The sequence below is a fragment of the Maniola hyperantus genome, chromosome 28 (assembly GCF_902806685.2).
Source record: "Maniola hyperantus chromosome 28, iAphHyp1.2, whole genome shotgun sequence".
Taxonomy (NCBI): domain Eukaryota; kingdom Metazoa; phylum Arthropoda; class Insecta; order Lepidoptera; family Nymphalidae; genus Maniola; species Maniola hyperantus.
This window is the reverse complement of record NC_048563.1, coordinates 5,873,594-5,896,841: the sequence shown is the minus strand read 5'-3', so window position 1 is coordinate 5,896,841 and position 23,248 is coordinate 5,873,594. Positions and strand designations below refer to the sequence as shown.

At 37.7% G+C, this 23,248-nt stretch overlaps 2 protein-coding genes across 3 annotated transcripts in view; one reads left to right on the top strand and one right to left on the bottom strand.

The window, feature by feature from the left end:
- Positions 1-23,248, bottom strand: part of LOC138404408 (zinc finger protein 271-like) — a 124,422-nt gene that overhangs the window by 87,288 nt on the left and 13,886 nt on the right. The window lies entirely within an intron of this gene.
- The window catches only part of LOC138404422 (uncharacterized), a 29,459-nt gene continuing 6,714 nt past the window's right edge, over positions 504-23,248 (top strand). For both annotated transcript variants that reach the window (XM_069508288.1, XM_069508287.1), the window contains exons 1-6: positions 504-917; positions 995-1,058; positions 1,484-1,718; positions 2,343-2,541; positions 3,489-3,671; positions 18,912-19,121. In XM_069508288.1, coding sequence (XP_069364389.1) covers positions 615-917; positions 995-1,058; positions 1,484-1,718; positions 2,343-2,541; positions 3,489-3,671; positions 18,912-19,013 — 1,086 coding nt within the window. In that variant the 5' untranslated portion in view covers positions 504-614 and the 3' untranslated portion in view covers positions 19,014-19,121. The remainder of the gene's footprint in view (positions 918-994; positions 1,059-1,483; positions 1,719-2,342; positions 2,542-3,488; positions 3,672-18,911; positions 19,122-23,248) is intronic.

The following is a 23,248-nucleotide window of genomic DNA, read 5'->3' as shown; positions in this document are numbered from 1 at the left end:
CTAGGTATTTAGAAACACTAACAATTATTACTAAGCCTAAATTAGGCAGGCAAGTTTAAAGAGCACATCACTATATCTCTCAATTAAAACAAAAACATAAAAAACTGAAAATAGAAATATAAAATGAATATCCTGTTATAACTGCAGCACACCTCAAGGTTTAAACTCTCGCAATGGATTAAGGACGAGAAAAAATGAGTTTTTAAGGTTAGGTTATAAAATCTCTCAAAACCGACATATTTTTATTTCGAAATTCTATGTAATGAAAGCCGATTGGATCTAATCACCGACCAATAAGATTTGAGAAAAAAATATCATAGGTGTGCTGTATGTACATGTGCCTTTAATACTGTGTGAGTGGAGCGAGATAGTCCTGTGGATTTCGAAAGAGGAATAGGAAGTGCGAAAGAAATGGACTGATGCATCTTTTATGGCCCTCAGTTGACAGGGCCTGTGTATTACTTTACTCTATGCTCAGTGTATTACTTTACTCTATGCTTATTGTTATTTGTGCCTATTTTAATGGTTATTTTGGTTATTTAACATAAACATAACATCGTGTTTGTCTTAATTCACATTGGTCATTGTACTTTTAAAGTAAGCTACACTTGAAGATGGAACAGCAAGCCAAAGACCATACATGCGATGCCTACCACCTCATAGAACCTAAGGAGGAAATGTTAGAAGACCTAGAGGTAGCTGATGAGGGTGATGATGACAAGGACTTTATTGTGCCTAAAGAAGAGTTATCCAACTCTAGTCCACACTTAGAACAGTGGAATGATCAACAAGTCTCCATGTTAATGCCAATCAAAATTAAAACAATTTTAAGTAAAGAAATTGTCGAGTTACAGAAAGTATTCAAGTCATCTGAAGACACAGAGGTGTCTGCAAGATGTCTGAGGACACACATTAATGTGAGTTGCCTTTGTGTTATGTGTGTATGCGAGTGTGTGGCGGGTAACAGCTAATGTTGTGTATATTTTGTTTTCAGCTAGAACCTACTGAATCCTACTTGCTTCATGCAAGTTTGCCCACAGATGGTGCTCAAACACTTGGTAAGTGGATATTAACATAGTAAGGCGCTCCAAGTGCGATTCCCATAGACGCAGGTTCGAATCCTGCAATTTTTGATATGTATTTAAAAACTAGCTGAATGCCTGCGAATTTTATTGAGTGGATATAGGTTTTTTATAAATCCTGTTAGAACTTTGTGATTTTCCAGTATAACCCATGGGTTATCTGTGATTGCTTGCCTGTGAAAGTCCCGTCAAAATAGGTTCAGCCGTTCCGAAGATTAGCCCGTTCAAACAGACAGACAGATGGACAAGAATTTTAAAAACGTGTGATACAGTTATGGTACAGTTCAGATAACCATATGAGCTTAATTTAAGGTAGGTAGCTATTTCGAAATTATATATAGACTCTTCAATTTTATTTATTAGTATAGATTTAAATAAAATAAAAACAAGTTATTTTTCAGGTGCCCGTTTGCCGATGATACATACGACGGGAAAAGACAAAGCAGTCCACCAAACTTGGGGAACAGAAGCCAGCACCCAAGATACAGAACACATGTACACCGCTGGGCCGGGGGTGCTCTGTCCCCAACCAGAACTAGGTTGTAGCCAACTTACTCCCACTGCTGTTCTAAATGTGGGACAAAAAGATGGTGCTGCGTCACAGTCGAGCAATCTTAGCAACAAGACCATGGTATTGTAAGTATGTTTGTATGTTGTTGAAATGGCAATCTTTTTTAGTCAGATACAAGTTAGCCCTTGCGGACGAGCGCGGGTGATACGCGGGTGTTTCCCCGATTGCCATCTCGACCTGTCGCGGACTATAGTATTTTTTAGGGTTCCGTACCTCAAAAGAAAAACCGGAACACTTATAGGAGCACCCAAGTTACAGAACACATGTTGTATACAGCTGGGCCGGGGCTACTACATCCCCAACCCAGGGCTATTCACAAAAAAAACCAGCCAAGTGCGAGTCAGGCTCGCACAACGAGGGTTAGTGTAGTATTTAGTTAGGTAAGTATTGTAATTTTGCTCTTTAGTTACAAACTAGCTTATGCTCGCAACTTCGTCCGCGTGGACTACACAAATTTCAAACCCCTATTTCACCCCCTTAGGAGTTGAATTTTCAAAAATCTTTTCTTAGCGGACGCCTACGTCATAATAGCTATCTGCATGCCAAATTTCAGCCCGATCAGTCCAGTAGTTTGAGCTGTGCGTTGATAGATCAGTCAGTCAGTCAGTCACCTTTTCCTTTTATATATTTAATAGATCATGTTCAAACCTAACAATTAGTGTCTAACAAGATTATCTTTCGTAATACAGCATCACGGAAAGAGCGTCACATCCTTCTCGGGCTCAAATTGAGTCTCTTTTGGAGTACTTGGAGAGAAACCCAAGCCTTGCAAAGGGTTTCTCCAAAGTGCCTTGTGCAAGGGACGCAGCGCGGAGATCTTGGGAGGCTCTGGCACTCCAACTGAACAGCCTTGGAGGCTGTGTTAAAACTTCAAAACAGTGGATCAAGGTTTTTTGTCTTATTTTATACTAGACTAGCTTATGCTCGCGACTTTGTCCGCGTGGACTACATACATTTCAAACCCCTATTTCACCCCCATAGGGGTTGAATTTTCGAAAATCCTTTCTTAGCGGATGCCTATGTCAATAGCTATCTGGAAGCCAAATTTCAGCCCAATCCGTCCAGTAGTTTAAGCTGTGTGTTGATAGATCAGTCAGTCAGTCAGTCACCTTTTCCTTTTATATATTTAAACTAGCTTATGCTCGCGACTTCGTCCGCGTGGACTACACAAATTTCAAACCCCTATTTCACCCCCTTAGGGGTTAAATTTTCAAAAATCCTTTCTTAGCGGATGCCTACGTTATAATAGCTATCTGCATGCCAAATTTCAGCCCAATCCGTCCAGTAGTTCAAGCTGTGCGTTGAAAGATCAGTCAGTCAGTCGGTCACCTTTTCCTTTTATATATTTAAATAAGCTGATACCCGCGACTTCGTCTGCGTGGATTTAGGTTTTTTAAAAATCCCGTGGGAATTCTTTGATTTTCCGGGATGAAAATTAGCCCATGTCCTTCCCCGGGATACTAACACTATACCAAATTTCATCAAAATCGGTTGAACGGTTGGGCCGTGAAAAGCTAGCAGACAGACAGACAGACACACTTTCGCATTTATAATATTAGTATGGATATGGATGTTATTTTTTATTTTATTTTATTTTATTTATTAGGAACACACACAATACATTAATTTAACACAAACTACGACACTTATAGACAAACACAGGCTGATAAATGTATCTATAAAATGTGTACACAGCATTTGCAAAATATCTAGAAAAATAAAAAGAACTTAACTAACTACTTACCTAAAACAAATAACTAATGTTTACGTAGCAACTAATAATTTTTCTATTAATTAGTTTTATGTGCATACCTAATACGTTTATTATATTTTAGTACTGGGCAGATAAAAAGAGTGCCGTGAAAAAAAAGGGCGCTCTTCGCTATCGTGCCCGAAATAAGACTGGTGGTGAGGCAGAGGCGGTAGAGTTGAACGAGTTGGAGGAGAAAATATTACTGATAATGGGGGGAGAAAGCTTTGCTACCGGACACAGGCATTTGGAAATCAACCCATTTGAAGTATGTTCCATTTTATTACATACTTAATTCTAATTGGGTATTTGACTCAAATTTTTAGGGTTCTGTACCTCAAAAGGAAAAACGGAACCCTTATAGGATCACTTTGTTGTCTGTCTGTCTGTCAAGAAACCTACAGGGTACTTCCCGTTGACCAGTGGCGAGCAGGTCATAGAGGCGTAAATGCACTGCTTACCCCAGTTGTAATAGCTCAATGCATATTTTTCCTATATGACCTGCCAGTTAACAGGTTTCTACCTAACTAATGCCTACCCTGGCTTCAAACACTGTGCACGCCACTGCCGTTGACCTAGAATCATGAAATTTGGCAGGTAGGTAGATCTTATAGCTGACATTTGGGGAAAAATCTGAAAACCGTGAATTTAGGGTCACACAAAAAAAAAAAATTGTGGTCATGAACTAATCCATACTAATACTATAAATGCGGAAGTGTGTCTGTCTGTCTGTCTGCTAGCTTTTTACGGCTCAACCGTTCAACCGATTTTGACGAAAATTGGTACAGACACAGAGGTAGTTTGCAACCCGGGAAAGGACATAGGCTACTTTTTATCCCAGAAAATTTAAGAGTTCCCACAGGATTTTTAAAAACAACCGAAATCCACGCGTACGAAGTCGCGGGCATCAGCTAGTAATTAGTATTTTCAATTTTCTAAGTAAGATAACTATATCAAGTGGGGTATCATATGAAAGGTCTTCACCTGTACATTCTAAAACTGATTTTTATTTATTTTTGTGCATCATAGTTTTTGAATTATCGTGCAAAATGTCGAAAAAATACGACTGCAGTAAGCCTGACTCGCACTTGGCCGGTTTTTTTTTCAGAATCAGAGTGCTCTGCCTGTACCTCCTTCCCCACCGCACACCCCACCAGCTGGAATTAGTGGACCACGGCCTTCGCCTACAACACCCTCGGGCTCGGGTGCTCATCCCTCGCGGCGCACGATGAATGCCCGCCGTCGGCTGTTGGGACCACCAGCACAGACAAGTAATTATAATTGGGTATTTGGCTGCTTTTGAATTTGATAAATATTATTACTTTATTATAAACTAGCTTATGCTCGCGACTTCGTCCGCGTGGACTACAAAATTTCAAAACCCTATTTCACCCCCTTAGGAGTTGAATTTTCAAAAATCCTTTCTTAGCGGATGCCTACGTCATAATAGCTATCTGCATGCCAAATTTCAGCCCGATCCGTCCAGTAGTTTGAGCTGTGCGTTGATAGATCAGTCAGTCAGTCAGTCAGCCATTCAGTCAGTCAGTCACCTTTTCCTTTTATATATATATATATATATAGATATAGATAGACTAGGATAAAAATAATGACGCTTAATTTACGCTGAAAATATATTGAAATCCAACAAAGATTTACAAAGTTACAGGCATTTTAATTTTGGAGTGGGAGGGTCTTCTATCCCTTTCTCGCAAAACGAAAATTTGTATGAAACCGCATGAAGCTACTATGGCATTAGTAGGTGTGACGTCAAACTCTCTGTCTAATCAGAAATATTTAAATGCTTAAAACTTTTTTGTTATTTGATCGATTTAATTAGTTTTTTCAGTTTACGTCATTACTTTTATCCTGGTCCAAATATATAAAAGGTAAAGGTGACTGACTGACTGACTGTCTGACTGATCTATCAACGCACAGCTCAAACTACTGGACGGATCGGGCTGAAATTTGGCATGCAGATAGCTATTATGACGTAGGTATCCGCCAAGGAAGGATTTTCGAAACTTCAACCCGTAAGGGGGTGAAATAGGGGTTTGAAATTTGTGTAGTCCACGCGGACGAAGTCGCGGGCATAAGCTAGTTTATAATAAAGTAATAAAAAAATTGGAGTCAAATACTCAATTTACAAGATAACTAGAAAATGCGATAGATTTAGAGTACCTACCTACCTACCCAATAATAAAATTATCGATTGTGTCTGTTAATATACCAACAGATTTATATCAGGATAGATTTTTTTAAATAAAAATATTAGCTAAGCTAATTGCTGACTAATATTCCCCTTTCCCTTCCAATTAAGCGTAAAGCTTGTGCTAGGAGTAGGTACGACAATAGTGCAACGGGTGGGATTTGAACCGGCGACCTTACGGTTTTCAGTCCGCTCCTTCAACCGTTGAGCTATCGAGGCTCTAATTTCTTTTTTGATTGATTGAGTTTAACTTCATAAATTGTACTAAATGTTATCTATACTTTGTCCATTTTAAGAACGGCCTTTTGACTTCTCGACGACTGCCAAGTTATAATGATGTCCTAAAGGAGGTAATAATCGATATCGCTTTTTTTTGTAAAAAATGTCTGTCAATCGCAACAAAAGCCCGTGCTAGTATTTATTTCTATCGATTATTTGAATCTGTGGCACAATTTAGAGCCTCAATGGGGCCGATTCTCTTGTACACAAATCTCTAAACTAACCTAAATTTACAAGTCTAAATCTAGTGCCATTCTTTTTCGCAAGCAACATTATGAAAGGGATAGCAATCGATTTAGACGTGACATTTTAGTTTAGTTTAGAGATTGTGTACAGCGGAATTAGCCACAATAGCTCAACCGGTATAGGAGTGGACTGAAAACCGAAAGGTAGACGGTTCAAACCCCGCCCGTTGCACTATTGTCGTACCTACTCCTAGCACGAGCCTGACGCTTAGTTGGAGAGGAAAGGGGAATATTAGTCATTTAACATGGCTAATATTCTTATAAAAAAAAAAACGTAGTGATAGTTTTGTGAGGCATATCACTAGGGGGGGCGGTACCCGTCCTTGAAGTACAATATTAGTTGTATGAAACTTTAAGTTAAACAATACGAAACTTCATGGGTGTGAGCTGTCAAAAGGCCGTTCTTACACCCGTATTCACAATCATTACTATGAGGCCTCGCATTGCGCTCGAACGCACAGATAGCATAGTGACGGAGATATGGAGAGGGAGCGCAGGGCTCTTTCGGTACGGGCTAACATGATAGCGCGCAGATTCGCTCGTTGCTCTGATGATGTGAAGGTGACGTTATTTAAAGCTTTTTGTCAATGCTTCTACACATGTCAGCTGTGGACAAAGTTTACCAAGTGCAGCTATAATGCACTTAGGGCCGGTTGTTTCAACAAACTTTGACGGACACCGTAACCTTTAAATATGGCGCTAACGAACGTAAGTAAAGAAAAAGCGTTGATTCAGCATCTATTAGCGCTAACGTTCGTTAAAAAGTTACGTTTACGTTAACCGGTGCTGGCGCCATTAGTGATCGTCAAATCAGTTCGTAACTTCATACTTCTTACAAACGGAATATTTTATTTACAAATTATAATGGAATCAATTTAATTCAAAGCTTTTAATGGTAGTTTTTTTGAAGATGAAAGAGAATTTGTAAGAAAGAAAAAGTGTTTAAAATGCGAAGTAGTGTGACGTTGTAAATTTTGAACTACTAATTAGCGTTTCGCTTTTAATAAAAATCAATTTTGTTCAAAGTATGTTGGTGCCACCTAGCATCAAGGTGCAGAACTACGCATGGGTCGATGTTCAGAGTTCATTCGAGCCACAATAGATGGCGTTTGCTTCGTTGTCAATTGTCGTAAAAATAAAACAAAATAATTAAATAAAACCATAATATCATTTGTTTATTGTTAAGTCATTAACAAAACGGTTCTTATAATATATCCTTAGGTTCCGCAAATATTCAAAAATGAATTGGCTTCATGATCAAACTAAATGAGAGCGGCCACACTCGGGTTGCGTCTGGCAACACCGATTGGTGAGATTTAGAATTTTTCTGGAGTCAACATGTGAAGACGAATTTTTTCGTTCCAGGAAAATCTCACTCCTTTTCGCCCATGGCTTCGCCTGGGAAAATACAATAGTTATAAATTTAGTCATCCTAACGTATTTCAATGTTTCATCAATTATGGTGAGTGAAAAATCAAGTAATGTGGATTCGACAAAATGGCGGTTTGGTTAGAGAAAATCCTAATTTCATGATTTTCCCTTTCAGTTCCAGTTATTTTACCTTCCCAAATAAATGAGGATAATGGGTTGTGGGTGGACTCCTGAAAACCATTGGTGGCCAGGAGTTCAATAGGTGAGTTGTGTTTGATCGGGAAAATTCCACGTGTCGAAATTTTCACACAGCACAAATTATAATCTTGTTTTTCTTTGTTACAGGGTTTCCGTTTGCGTTTCCGTTTGCGTTTCCGTTTTTAGTTTTCGGTTTTAGTTTTCCGTATTTATTTCTTTTGCACATTCACGTGGGCAACTTAATTTCTATGGATAAGACTTGGTGAAAATCTTTGTAATGAAACATTTCGGTTGTGAAGAATCAAATAAATTGAGTTTTGGATCTTGGCCGATGCCGTCCAGCTACCTTGCAGTCTTCGCACCTACAAGTAAGCAAATGTTTGTATCCTGGAACAGTTTAGTGAACCTTCTTAGTGTATGTGTACAGTAAGAACCCTGTCTTTACTACTGAGCTTTTATTTTGAAACAATTTTATGAATTTTACTGTGTCATTGTCTATTCCATGCCAATGGCATCTTAAATTTAAAACATAGATTTTATGTACTATCTACCTAAGGCATTCTAATGTATCTAAATTAAGTCTTGGCATTAAGCTAGAATAACTAAGCATTATTAGCCATCACTATGTATTAAGCGACCCCGGTAAAAGTTACATTAAAAACAATTTTGCCTAACATCTAGCAAATTTCATTTATAACACCTCATATACATTACAAGGGAGTCGACGGCTAGCTTCTATTCTTTACTAGGTAGATAGATCAAGTAAAGTAAATTTTTTTTTTCCTCTAATCTTTGTAAGGTGGTAGATTATTCCGTATCCGGGTATATTTCTATTCCGCCCAATTTACCACCCTTACAAATGGCGCCCGAACGTTTTTTTATATAGTTATTTCTGTATATTTTGAGAAATTTTGCAAATTTTATGAAATGTACTCCGCTGATTGTACAATTTTCTAAGTAGTGACACATTGCAAAGAGCACTAAGCTGTTTTTATGGTTAACTAACTAAATAATAACTAATAGTTAGAAATTTTGTTTGATAGTTTAAGTAATTTTCTGAGTATAGTCCAACATTGGTTTTTTTTTCTTATTTAATTAACACATTATAAATGGTGCTTATGCCGTTCAATTATGTTATTTGACTTACCTTGGAGGTGTATAAGTGAATGTTTGCCTTCAGTTTAGTAATAAACATTGCTTAACTGAGTTGTTGTTGGGTATTGCTTTCAATAGTAAGTACATCTTATGTTTGAAAGTTCCGGTAACTTAGTATAATTAAAGTTTTGAAACGCTATGTGCTGTTAACTAGTTACACACATACATTTATAAATACTAAGAGTTACAACTTGTGAAACTAAATATATAAACTATATTCAGAGATTACATTAAGTTCAAGTATGAAGTTATGAACAATTTTTTTTTTCAGTGACTTGATACTTCATTATTTTGTTGAAATTTTGTTTAGAGCTGTGTTAAGGTTATGATAAAAGCTACTTCACACACAAAACATGTTAAGTTTAATTGAATGCTGGTAGTTTAAAGTGACATTTAGAAACAGATTTTGTTGTATTTTAGGTTATGTGTTAAAAGTGTAAAGTAACAGCCATCAAACCATTGCACAATCTCTTTGTTTTTTTTTGAAAGATAATATGCTAGTCAGAGTTCATTGCAACTTTGCTGCCTGTTTACTTTTGTAATTGTAAAGGTTGTAACACACTGTGTACTCATAAAGGTGATACTGCACCTTACAATCATTTATTCAATTTTGGGAAGTTTTATTTTGTTATATTTTGTTTACTATAGTAATAATATGTGCTTGTATTATTAACAATATTTTGGAATAGGAACATAATTGATAAAATAGTTAGGATAGACTTAAGAATATTGTTTTTGTTGTGTATTTTGCTTGTGTATATTTAATAGTTTAAATAACTTCTTTTGTGTTTGTGTTTAACCAATTTGTATAAGGCTAAACATAGACAGTTACACAAGCTCGATATTTTGTTAAATGTGTTTTGTCTTAACACAATGGAACAGACTTTTGCCCAGTTTCATTCACTTTTGAAGGACGAATTGTGTTATGAGGTATCCATTCGTTCCGAAACTCCAGCACCTACAGTGCTAGGTTTAAAGAAACAGTTAAAACAATTAATTCAGGAAATTCCTTCTGAATCAATTTTAGAGACAGATTTCTCTTCTGAAAGTGAGTTAGGGGTTATTACTAAAAAACTTCAAGACTTAGAAGATTTATTAAAAAAGTGTTCTGACACTAAAGATAGACATGCCCTCTGTAGGTCTAAAGCTTTAGCTTCACATTTGTACTTTAGAATTTTGAGAATACAGTGTTCCGAACTCAGCTTAATAAGTAGGAAGAGTGAATTACATACAAAGTTGCAGAGTTTGATTTCCAGATTAGATGCTGACAATGAGTCGTCTCACGACGAATCACTGGATTCCGAGAGTACCGCCGTTGACTGCACTGGTGATAAAAATGTTGCCAAGTGGAAGTTACATTTCAACGGACAGGGTGATCCGCGCAGTTTCATCGAACGCGTTGAGGAATATAAAAGATCTTATGGCGTTTCAGATGGAAAATTATTTGTTTCTGCATTTCATCTTTTTACAGGCCGAGCATTGTTATGGTACAGAGGCAACAAATGTCAAGTTTCGTCTTGGTCAGAATTGAGAACTTTATTTTTAGAGGAATTTGATGCAGTAGATTATGACTACAGGTTGCTAGGTGAAATTCGAGCAAGAACACAAGGCTCTGAAGAACCTGTGTCTATCTATTTCGCTGTAATGTTTGGCATGTTTTCAAGGTTGTCAACACCACTTTCCGAAGAACAAAAGTTACAAATTTTATTACATAATATTCGCCCTTTTTACTCAGAACAATTAGCTCTTGTTGACATTAAGTCTGTCGCAATGTTGAAGGAAAAGTGTCGCAAACTAGAGGCTGCGAGGCAGCGTTCCGCCTTATTTTCTGAGCCTACTAACAGTAAGGCAACTTTAAGTTCAGAGTTTGCTTACAAACAAGTGACAAAACAGATAAACACACTTTCAGTCACACCTGCACCTAAGGTTGATACAAGTAAAGGCACTGATTTTACGAAAACAAATAAACAACTATGTTACAAGTGCGGCAAGGGTAACCATTCCTTTAAATTTTGCAGGACAGTTCCGAAATTTATTAGATGTTTTTCGTGTGGACGTCAGAACTTTACAGTAAAGACATGTCCAAGTTGTAGTAAAAAGGCGATTAGTAAACCCGCTCCGGACAAAAATTCAAAAAACTAATTAGTAAGAACTGTGCAGAGACACAAGTAAAGAACTTGGTCATTAACAACAAAACATCCCTTTTACCTGACACAGTTCTGTATTCAGTGGATAAACGAGACTTTAGGCCACATTTAAAGGTTTTTGTTGACGGTTTTGAGATTACAGGTTTACTAGATTCCGGTGCTTGCGCGTCAATTTTGGGTAACCAGGCGCACAAGGTTTTTTTGAGATTCGGTTATAAATTGCATAGCAGTATTGATACCACATTTTCAGTGGCAAATGGAGACAAACTTGATTGCATGGGTTATATGTTTATTCCGATTACTTATAATTCCGTAACTCACATAATAAAATTTTTTGTAGTACCCTCTATAATAGCGGATGTTATTTTTGGCTGTGACTTTTGGAAAACATTTCAGTTAGCCCCTGGCATTTTTGATAATTTAGAATTAATTAAGGCACCTTCTCAATTTTACAATATTTGTGCGATTGATAATGAACAAATTCATACCATCACTTCTTTTGAAAACTTATCATCTCAACAGAAAGAATTAGCCCAATCTGTAGTAAATAAATTTTTAGATATTTCTTCAACGAAGATTGGATTGGGTAGAACAAAATTAATTGAACATGTTATTGACACCGGTGATGCCTTGCCAATAAAAATAAAACAATATCCACTTTCTCCCGAAAAGAAGGAAGCTTTAAGTAAAGAGTTAAATAGGATGCTGGAAATGGACGTAGTTACTCCGAGTGAAAGCCCTTGGAATAACCCAGCAATTTTAGTGAAAAAGGCAAATGGAGACTGGAGATTTTGCCTAGATTGCAGGAAATTAAATTCAGTGACAAAGGGGGATTCATACTCAATACCGTACATTCCACAAATTCTAGATAGCTTGAAAGAGGCAAGGTTTTTATCATCGATTGATTTAAGTTCAAGTTTCTGGCAAATTCCATTAGCTAACGACTCTCAGGAAAAAACCAGTTTTACAGTTCCTGGTAGAGGGTTATTCAAATTTAAAGTCATGCCGTTTGGCCTATGCGGTGCACCAGCACGACAGCAGAGGTTAATGGACCAGTTATTTAATCAAAATTTTTGTAGTGATATTGAAAATGGAATAGTATTTTGTTATATAGATGATATTGTTATTTGTTCTGCTGATTTTGAAACCCATTTAATTTTATTAAACAGAGTTCTGGATAAACTAAAAATGGCTCAACTATCCATAAATTTTGATAAATGTAATTTTTTTAGAAACTCTTTGAAATATTTAGGGTATATAGTGGACGAATTTGGTTTACGCACAGATCCTGGAAAAGTTGCCGCAGTTTTGAACTTTCCGACCCCAAAAACTGCACAGGAGGTAAAGATTTTCCTAGGCACTTGTTCTTGGTACAGGCGCTTTATTAGGAATTTTTCAACCATCGCTGCACCACTCAATAGACTAACGAGTAAAGGAAAGAACGCACCTAAATTTGAGTGGAGCGAACAGGCAGAGGTAGCATTTAATACATTGAAGAATGCGTTGGTAACCGCACCTGTTCTTGCGGTACCGAATTTTGAAAAACCATTCAAAATACATTGTGATGCTTCTGCATATGGTGTTGGCGGTATGCTAACGCAAGAAACCGATGGTTGCGATCATCCCATTGCGTATGTCAGTAGGAGCCTAAATAAAAACGAAAGGAATTACAGCGCGACGGAACGCGAGGCTCTAGCTGTGATTTTTGCAGTGGAGAAATTTCAGGCTTATTTTGGTTCCAAGCCAGTCACAATTATCACAGACCATGCATCCCTAAAGTGGTTCTTAAATTTAGAAAATCCCTCAGGACGTCTCGCCAGATGGGGTTGTAGATTATCACAGTATAATTTTGTTATCGAACATAGGAAGGGTTGTGATAATGTAGTTCCGGATACCTTGTCGAGACTCATACACGTAGATGTAGTTGGTGATCGTAATGATAACTCTAGTCAACAAGTTTTGGTAGATGACTGGTATGACAAAACATTTAATGGCTGTAAAATCAATCCAGCAAATTTTCCGAATTTTAGTATTTTGAACGATAAACTATATCGTTACAGTAAATGTAAATACCAGCTTCTCAGTGAGTTCGACTGGAAAGAGGTAGTCCACAAGAACGACATCCTTAGAATTATGCAACAAAACCATGCAGATGCAACTGCAGGTCATTTTGGTGTGTTCAAAACTCATCGCAGATTATCCCTCAGATATTTTTGGCGTGGTATGTATAAGGACGTGGTTGAGTACGTTAAGAATTGTGATACTTGCTCTGCGTATAAACACACGACATCAGCCACTCCAGGTCTGCTAGGGAAGCCTAAAGTCTGCGAGAGACCTTTTCAGGTCATTTCGGCTGATTTAGTCGGACCTTTGCCTAGGTCTAAATCAGGATTTACATTTCTTTTTGTGGTGACGTGTTGTTTTTCGAAATATACAATGTTGTTTCCGTTACGGCGTGCCACAGGTGCCGCTGTTGTTAAAGCGCTAGAGAATTTTGTATTTTTGAACCATAGTGTTCCAGAGACTGTGATTGTGGACAATGGGTCCCAATTTACAGGATCTGAATTCCGTAATCTCATTAAGCGTTATAATATTCCGAAATTACACTACACACCACTGTACACTCCGCAAGTTAACCTTGTTGAGAGGTACAATAAGGTTGTTATGACTGCTGTAGCCGCTTTTGTGAAAGATAACCACAGGTCCTGGGACGAAAACCTGTACAAGGTCCAGTTCGCCATAAACAGTGCGGTTAATGAATCCACTGGATTCTCCCCGTTCTTCCTTGTCCACGCTAGAGAACCGGTCTTAAATGGTTCCTTCTATAAGGACACGGATAAGGAGTACGAGGCCGGAATTCCAAGGGAGGAATACGCAGGAAAGTTTGGATCTTTGGAGGACATATTTGGTCAGGTTAGGAGAAATTTGTTTCAGGCTCATGCAGAGTATGCAACGCATTACAACTTAAGGCGTAGGTCTGCAAGCTATTCTGTTGGGGACATAGTGTGGAAAAAGACCTATCCACAAAGCGACGCTACAAATTTTTTCGCAGCTAAGCTGGCACCTAAGTATGAAAAGTGCAGGGTTGTCAAGGTTTTGTCACCTTTGGTTTACGAACTAGTTAGAGTAGCTGACAACCACCCAATAGGCACTTGGCATATTAAGGATATTAAGAAGTAGATATTTGCCATTACTTAGTTTGGTCTAAACTGTTTGAATATTTAAGTTATCAATATTCAATTAGGAATTTGTATGAGTGTAGTGATGTTCTGAGTTAACAGTTACATTACCATGGTTCAGTTGAGGAGGAATGTAGTGGATGTATGTAGGGATGAATATGTGATGATTGGAATGCTTGTGGTAGACCAACCGGATGAGAAAGTAAAAATGCAAATATCGTACTTTGGGGATAACGAAAAGGGGGGGTTTTGTGTTTTGTTTTCGTTTTCCTTCTAGATAATGGATCATTTCTGTTATTTTTCCGATTCTGTTCCGAGATCTATTTTCTAGGAGAGTTATTTCGTTTTTTTTTTCTCATATTCCGATTTTGATTCGGTTTTATTTTTCCGAATGGGATAGAGAACGGTTGCCATATCAGATGGACCCGTTCACAACCAGTTTTCCGTATTTGTTGAGTAACAAATATTAAGATGGTAGTTTAAAAGAGTGAACCACCGTAGGCCTAGACGCATTCTATCAGTCAGCTGAAGAATGATGCCAAGATGTTTCCACTCAAGTGTCTTAGACACCATGAAGTTTTTTTGTATATATTCTTTTTAGAAGTTAGGGTTGTGTAGTTAAGTATAATGTATAAAACCTTACACTGTTTTCAGTATATTTATTTTGTTAGACAATTTTCCTTGTTAGTAGTAGATGTGCGTTCACGCGTAACTTCTGTGTTTTTTTTGTTTGTTTGTTTCAGGCAAATTGTTAGTAGTTGTTGGATGACGCTGAGGGCAGCGTGGTTCAACCTGTTGAACCTTTTCGTAGGAGGGGAAGTATTGTGACGTTGTAAATTTTGAACTACTAATTAGCGTTTCGCTTTTAATAAAAATCAATTTTGTTCAAAGTATGTTGGTGCCACCTAGCATCAAGGTGCAGAACTACGCATGGGTCGATGTTCAGAGTTCATTCGAGCCACAATAGATGGCGTTTGCTTCGTTGTCAATTGTCGTAAAAATAAAACAAAATAATTAAATAAAACCATAATATCATTTGTTTATTGTTAAGTCATTAACAAAACGGTTCTTATAATATATCCTTAGGTTCCGCAAATATTCAAAAATGAATTGGCTTCATGATCAAACTAAATGAGAGCGGCCACACTCGGGTTGCGTCTGGCAACACCGATTGGTGAGATTTAGAATTTTTCTGGAGTCAACATGTGAAGACGAATTTTTTCGTTCCAGGAAAATCTCACTCCTTTTCGCCCATGGCTTCGCCTGGGAAAATACAATAGTTATAAATTTAGTCATCCTAACGTATTTCAATGTTTCATCAATTATGGTGAGTGAAAAATCAAGTAATGTGGATTCGACAAAATGGCGGTTTGGTTAGAGAAAATCCTAATTTCATGATTTTCCCTTTCAGTTCCAGTTATTTTACCTTCCCAAATAAATGAGGATAATGGGTTGTGGGTGGACTCCTGAAAACCATTGGTGGCCAGGAGTTCAATAGGTGAGTTGTGTTTGATCGGGAAAATTCCACGTGTCGAAATTTTCACACAGCACAAATTATAATCTTGTTTTTCTTTGTTACAGGGTTTCCGTTTGCGTTTCCGTTTGCGTTTCCGTTTTTAGTTTTCGGTTTTAGTTTTCCGTATTTATTTCTTTTGCACATTCACGTGGGCAACTTAATTTCTATGGATAAGACTTGGTGAAAATCTTTGTAATGAAACATTTCGGTTGTGAAGAATCAAATAAATTGAGTTTTGGATCTTGGCCGATGCCGTCCAGCTACCTTGCAGTCTTCGCACCTACAAGTAAGCAAATGTTTGTATCCTGGAACAGTTTAGTGAACCTTCTTAGTGTATGTGTACAGTAAGAACCCTGTCTTTACTACTGAGCTTTTATTTTGAAACAATTTTATGAATTTTACTGTGTCATTGTCTATTCCATGCCAATGGCATCTTAAATTTAAAACATAGATTTTATGTACTATCTACCTAAGGCATTCTAATGTATCTAAATTAAGTCTTGGCATTAAGCTAGAATAACTAAGCATTATTAGCCATCACTATGTATTAAGCGACCCCGGTAAAAGTTACATTAAAAACAATTTTGCCTAACATCTAGCAAATTTCATTTATAACACCTCATATACATTACAAGGGAGTCGACGGCTAGCTTCTATTCTTTACTAGGTAGATAGATCAAGTAAAGTAAATTTTTTTTTTCCTCTAATCTTTGTAAGGTGGTAGATTATTCCGTATCCGGGTATATTTCTATTCCGCCCAATTTACCACCCTTACAGTAGCAATATTAATAACTATGTATATAAAATATATACTTAAAATGAAATAAAAAAAGGATACGGAGAAGTAAGTTAATTTTTAGGGTTAGTTTCGCAACCAAAATAACAATGACGAACAGTTTTTTGTACAATGAAGCAACGCACTTAAATTAACAGATGTTAAAGTTCGTCTACGTCCGTTAAATTTTAACGAACGGATCTTACGAAGACCAATGGTTTGAAACAACCGGCCCTTAGGGTACAATATAACAACGCCTTCCGCATCCTAATGAAGCGCCCGCGTTTCTGCAGTGCTAAAGCTATGTTTGCTGCTGCAAGAGTCCCTGACTTCTTCGCCATACTCCGAGCGAGGACGGCATCCTTCTGGAAAAGACTGACACACAGTACAAACGCTATCTTGTGTGCTGTTGTAGAGGATCTTAGTAATCCTTTTACAAAACATTGGTCCAACCTGCATCGGTGCGACAATAACACCTTTACTTAGATTAGTTTTTTAAATTGTTAGCTCCATTTTTTTACATTTATATTCTATTCTATTCAATTCTAATATTAATTTAATCCGCTTCATACTGTGTATATTGTTATGGGTTGTATTTTCATTGCCTGAAATAAAAATTATTTATTTATTATCATTATAGCGTAGGTTCCACCAATCAGATTACTGAAAATTCACGTGACACTGCATTATTGAGTAATCTGATTGGTGGAACCAACACTGTGCGTTCGAGGGCACTGTGAGACCTCATAGGAATGATTGTGAATACGGGTCAAAGTCTAAGGGCCGGTTGTTTCAAACCATTGGTCTTCGTAAGATACGTTCGTTAAAATTTAACAGACGTAGACGAACTTTAACATCTGTTAATTTAAGTGCGTTGCTCCATTGTACAAAAAACTGTTCGTCATTGTTATTTTGGTTGCGAAACTAACTCTAAAAATTAACTTACTTCTCCGTATCCTTTTTTTATTTCATTTTAAGTATATTAAATTATATACATAGTTATATATTGCTACTGCATTGCTATATTGCTATTGCATAGGTATATATTGCTACTTCGAATTTTAAACACTTTTTCTTTCTTACAAATTCTCTTTCATCTTCAAAAAAACTACCATTAAAAGCTTTGAATTAAATTGATTCCATTATAATTTGTAAATAAAATATTCCGTTTGTTAGAAGTATGAAGTTACGAACTGATTTGACGATCACCAATGGCGCCAGCACCGGTTAACGTAAACGTAACTTTTTAACGAACGTTAGCGCTAATAGATGCTGAATCAACCCTTTTTCTTTACTTACGTTCGTTAGCGCCATATTTAAAGGTTACGTGTCCGTCAAAGTTTGTTGAAACAACCGGCCCTATGAAGTTATTTTTATTCTAGCGCCATCCAACCGTCGCGGCCGCCAAAGACGCAAAACAGTGGCACCTCCAACTCAGCGGAGGTCTCCATTCTCCAGAATGACAGAGAGATTTCTGGCGATTGAGGAACAGCGGATGGAGGTGGCGCGCCGCAGTTCGCTGCTGTTGGAAGCGATGGTCGACCGTGCGCACGAGCGGGACGTGGCCACGTCTCAGGCATTGCAGGCCATCGGCGAGGGGTTCAAACTACTGGCGGAAGCTTTGAAAAAATAAAAACTTAGGATCCGCGCGCCACCGTAAGGAATTTCACCCTCACCACCTGCTGAGGAGGGTCCAGTTTACTACCAGGACCTCGTTGCCTCGGCGGGAAACTTCGGCAAGCTGCGGGAGTTCGCGCACCACTGGCACGAGAGGCGGTAGAGTTGAACGAGTTGGAGGAGAAAATATTACTGATAATGGGGGGAGAAAGCTTTGCTACTGGTCACAGGCATTTGGAAATCAACCCATTTCAAGTATGTTCCATTTTATTACATACTTAATTCTAATTGGGTATTTGACTCAAATTTTTAGGGTTCCGTACCTCAAAAGGAAAAACGGAACTCTTATAGGATCACTTTGTTGTCTGTCTGTCTGTCTGTCAAGAAACCTACAGGGTATTTCCCGTTGACCGAGAATCATGAAATTTGGTAGGTAGGTAGATCTTATAGCTGACATTTGGGGAAAAATCTGAAAACCGTGAATTTAGGGTTAGATCACACAATAAAATATTAAATTGTGATCATGAACTAATAATTAGTATTTTCAACTTTCGAAGTGAGTGACTATATCAAGTGGGGTATCATATGAAAGGTCTTCACCTGTACATTCTAAAACACTTTATTTTTATGCATAGTTTTTGAATTATCGTGCAAAATGTCGAAAAAATACGACTGTAGTACGGAACCCTCGTTGCGCGAGCCTGACTCTCACTTGGCCGCTTTTTCAAATTCTACCACCACGCCGATTTTCTAAATTCCACCCGAACGAAGCCGGGGCGGGTCAGCTAGTTATGAAATAAACGTGTTTCTTTGTTTCAAGTACACGTCGTCGTCCGCGGCCGGCAACCCGCGTCGTGCTCACGGCGCGCGGCGCACGTGCGCGGCGTGTGTCAGAGCACGTGCGCAGGGCCCAGCGCCCTAGCGCGCCACAAGAGGACGCACACTGGAGAGGGGCCCTTCCCCTGTACGCTTTGCCAGAAGACATTCTCACGGAAGGCTTATTTAACTAAACATGCCTGGACTCACACAGGTGAAGAAAAAATTCTTGTGAACATCGCCCATCTAAATGGTTTTTTTTCCACACTTGCTCCATTTTTTTTATTTTATAGACCAGCGCTTGGCTGCAATCAATGTATTTTTTTTTTTTTTTTTTTTTTTCTAGATTTTTGTAGAGGGTTTGTTTACAACCTAAACATGTCACCCTCATAGGAGCAAACATTTCATTATGTTCTAACTTCTAAAATTTGAGTACGTTTTATACAGCTTGCACAGTGCTCTGGCCTCCTTAGACAAAGGGAGGGCCAAAACACTGTTACAAGTACCCACATCTCTCAAGTCAATATTAAACCTATTTATAAAATTATGCCTTTCTATTTCGTTCCGGACACACTCCACTAAGACGTGATACACATCCTCGATTATATCGCATTCTGTGCATTTTGGCGAGTTTGATTTTCCAATAAGGTATGCAAATCCGTTCAGTGGAATGTGACCGGAACGTAGTCTTAAAGCTACTACAATTTCGAATCTACTTAACTTAGCACCAATAAACCACGGTTGCCGAGGGAGGGATGGCTGTATAGTCTTATACCATATGCCTTTGATGAGAGATCTCTGGTCAAAATGTTCCTTCCACATATCAAAACATCTTTCTTTTACTAAAAAAATTAGATCACTGAAATAGGGTAGCCCATCAAATGACCAGTCAGAATACGATGCTTCTTTGGCTAGGTGGTCGACTTCCTCGTTACCTGGCAAGCCTATGTGAGATGGGATCCATTGTAGACATAGATACTTTTTATTAGATAAGATCTTAAGGATTGATTTTATGATATCATATGCTAGTGGTACACCGCGAAAAACAGTTGTAGTACATTTCAACATATGCTGAAGGGCACTCTTTGAGTCCGTAAGAATCACATAATTGCCAGGAGCAAGGGAGTCAATATATGCCACAGCTTCCGCTATAGCCACCAACTCAATGTGCATGATAGACATATTCGAATTAACTCGTAATCCGACCGATGTTCCCGATTGAGTGTCTAAGAAAGCCATACCAGAACCATCCTCTCCTTTGCAACCATCCGTGTAAATCCTGTAGAAATTTTCATATTTATCGGCAATGTAATGCATACAAAGATTTTTTAACACATTCTGATTGTATTGCCTTTTAGCGTTCTTGATCGTCTCAATCTCCGTGTTAACTACATTTGTTAAATCCACATTGCTGATCCAAGTATCTAGGGAAAAACAGTCCAAATTATTACTCTTATGAAATGCGGTGTGTTTGAACTCGTCGTGAACTAAAGCTAATAAAGGTTTATTTTTGCATCTCCAATATCTATCTTGACAAAGGGCACTGAGAACACTAAGTGTATTCGCTAGCTCACTTTCCGAGATTGATACCGACTTAAACCAAAACTTCCCGGCCAGGTAGTATCTTCTTGTACATAAGGGTTGGAGATATAGCTCCGATTCCATTACATGAATCGGCGTGCTTCTGATAAAACTACCAACAATCCGCATGTATTGGTTCTGAATTTTATCCAACTTACTTAAGTGTGTATTACAGCTGTTTGCAAATAGGAAGCTAGCATAATCTAATCGGCTTCGTACTATAGCAATGTACAATTTTCTTAAATGGGTTGGGTGAATGCCCCACCCCGGCCCTACCAATACTTTAAAAACATTAAAAAACTTTGAGCATCTTTCTTTTAATTCATTAATGTGTTTTTTCCACCTTAGAGAATAATCTAACCATAGACCTAAGTGTTTTACGCAATTGGCCATCTGCAGAGTAGAATCATTGACAGTTAAATTTACCGTTGCATCTTTATAGCCCCTTCTAAAAATACATATTTTACTTTTGACTGCTGATACCTGTAATCCTAATTGCATCGCAGTATGAACAAATTTATTTAATTCTAATTGTAAGACCTGTGACCCTCTTTGGGTATTTTTGCACATCAAATAGATTACAAAATCGTCAGCGTATTGAGAAATTGAAACCTTATCAGTATTTATACATTTACACAGATCTAATGTCGCAATATTGAAAAGCAGAGGTGAGAGCGGATCTCCTTGAGCCAACCCCTTCCCAGTTTTCCGGCAAATATATGAATTCTCAACATTAATTTTAAGATTCCTCTCATTTAAAAAATTCCACAAGTAGCTGCATAATCTGCCACTGATTCCTAATAAGTCCATAGACTTAAGTAGCACTGAAATATCTATATTGTTGTAGGCATCTTCTAGGTCTACGAAACAAGCTATTGTGGCTTGTTGTTTAGATAAAGCTATTTGTATTCTTGAGACTAATGTGGATAAATTTTCCAACGAAGATCGACTTTTACGAAAACCGGTGGTAACTGGTAATAGAATCTTATTCTTTTCTATGTGCCACTCTAATCTATTGATTAGTATGCCATGAAAAATTTTACAGATGCACGATATCATTGAAATGGGTCTGAGAGATAAAGGGAAGTTAGGACCTCTGCTGTGTTTTGGGATAGGAATAATAATTATATCCCTCCATTGTTTAGGAACAAATCCATTCATAAAAAAAATATTGTATAGTTGTAATAAGATATTTTTGGCATTTTTAGGTAAGTTCTTAATCATGGAATATGATATGTTGTCGGCACCAGGGGAAGTATCTTTATTTTTAATACAACTAAGCAATTCTTGCAGTGATATTTTTGTATCTAGAGATACGTTGCTTGTTGAGAAAACTGGTTTATCCGGAGAAACATAATCAGGTGTGAGCTTTTCTAGAAGTTTGACACATTCATCCTTTGGAATATTACTGCTAGGATTGTGACGGCCCTTGAACCATCTCATTTTATACCAAAGCTCGTTTTGATTGGAAGCTCCATCTAAAGAATTGCAAAACGTTTGCCACGATTTATTACGGTCGGTGCGTATCCTTCTCTGTGATTTTTGAATTTTCTCTTGTAAAATATCATAATTTTGGGGGGTGGGATTACGTCGAAAAGTTGACAGGGCCAGTCGACGTTCTGCAACACATTTAGAAAGGTCCGGGTTCCAGTAGGGCTTAGGGCGAAATTTTTTAGAAGGGTTCAGACTTATTTTTATATGTGGAATATGAAGATCTGCAGCTATATTTAAGTAATTAATAAAATTATCGTACGAAGTCTGTAAGTCTTCCTTAAATTCAAATTTTTCAAACATTGATTTTAGGCAGCTTTTATAGTTTTGCCAATTAGCCTTTTTGTAATTACGTTGGGGAAAATTATTAGGACGGTCATTAAATTCAGTTGAAATTTTAATCATTAGGTGATCACTGCCCAGAGATTCGTTTAAAACCGTCCAATTGAAGTTCAAAACAATATCTGAAGATATTAATGAAATATCTGGAGCTGACTGCCTACATTGACCACTCACCAGATGTACACGCGTCGGAGTACCGTCATTTAAAGTGCAAAATAAATGGTCTTCGAGGGCATCAAATATTTGAACCCCTCTTGAGTCGATTTTATTAGACCAATTTGTATGGTGACCATTGAAGTCGCCTAATATTAATGTTTTCTTTCTAAATCTTGAAAATAAAATATCCCACTCTTTTTGATGTGTACGTGCCGATGGAGGACAGTATAAAGAGATAATATGATAGATATCGTCGCAGTTATGAACTTTAATTCCTATCATTTCTATGCCTGAACTTATATCTGATATTTGCAGCAGGTCAGCTTTGATAGATCTATGCACAAATAGTGCGACACCTCCATACGAGTCCGCCCTATCTTTACGGAAGATATTGTAATCTTTTACCATTGCATCTCCAGGTTTGGTGACGAGCTTACTTTGTTTTGTGCGGAGCACTCCTTAGAGTGTGTGGATTATGAGTTTTTAGGAAAGAACTCGTCCACGTATACATATGTTAGTGATGCCAGTGGCGTGACGCGGTGGCTCGACCATTGCATAGGGACAAGTGCCGCGCGGAGAACGGTCACCGCTGTAACCGTAGATTATGACGTGGGGTGGTCGGACCACCTTCCACTGATAATTACATGTAATTTTGACGTAGTTGTAAGTAAAATTATTAGTGAAAATAGAAGCTTAGTAAATAAAGTTAAATGGGGTCAACGAAATCCTCATCAGATTAGTATGTACAATAAATATTGCTGTGATAATCTA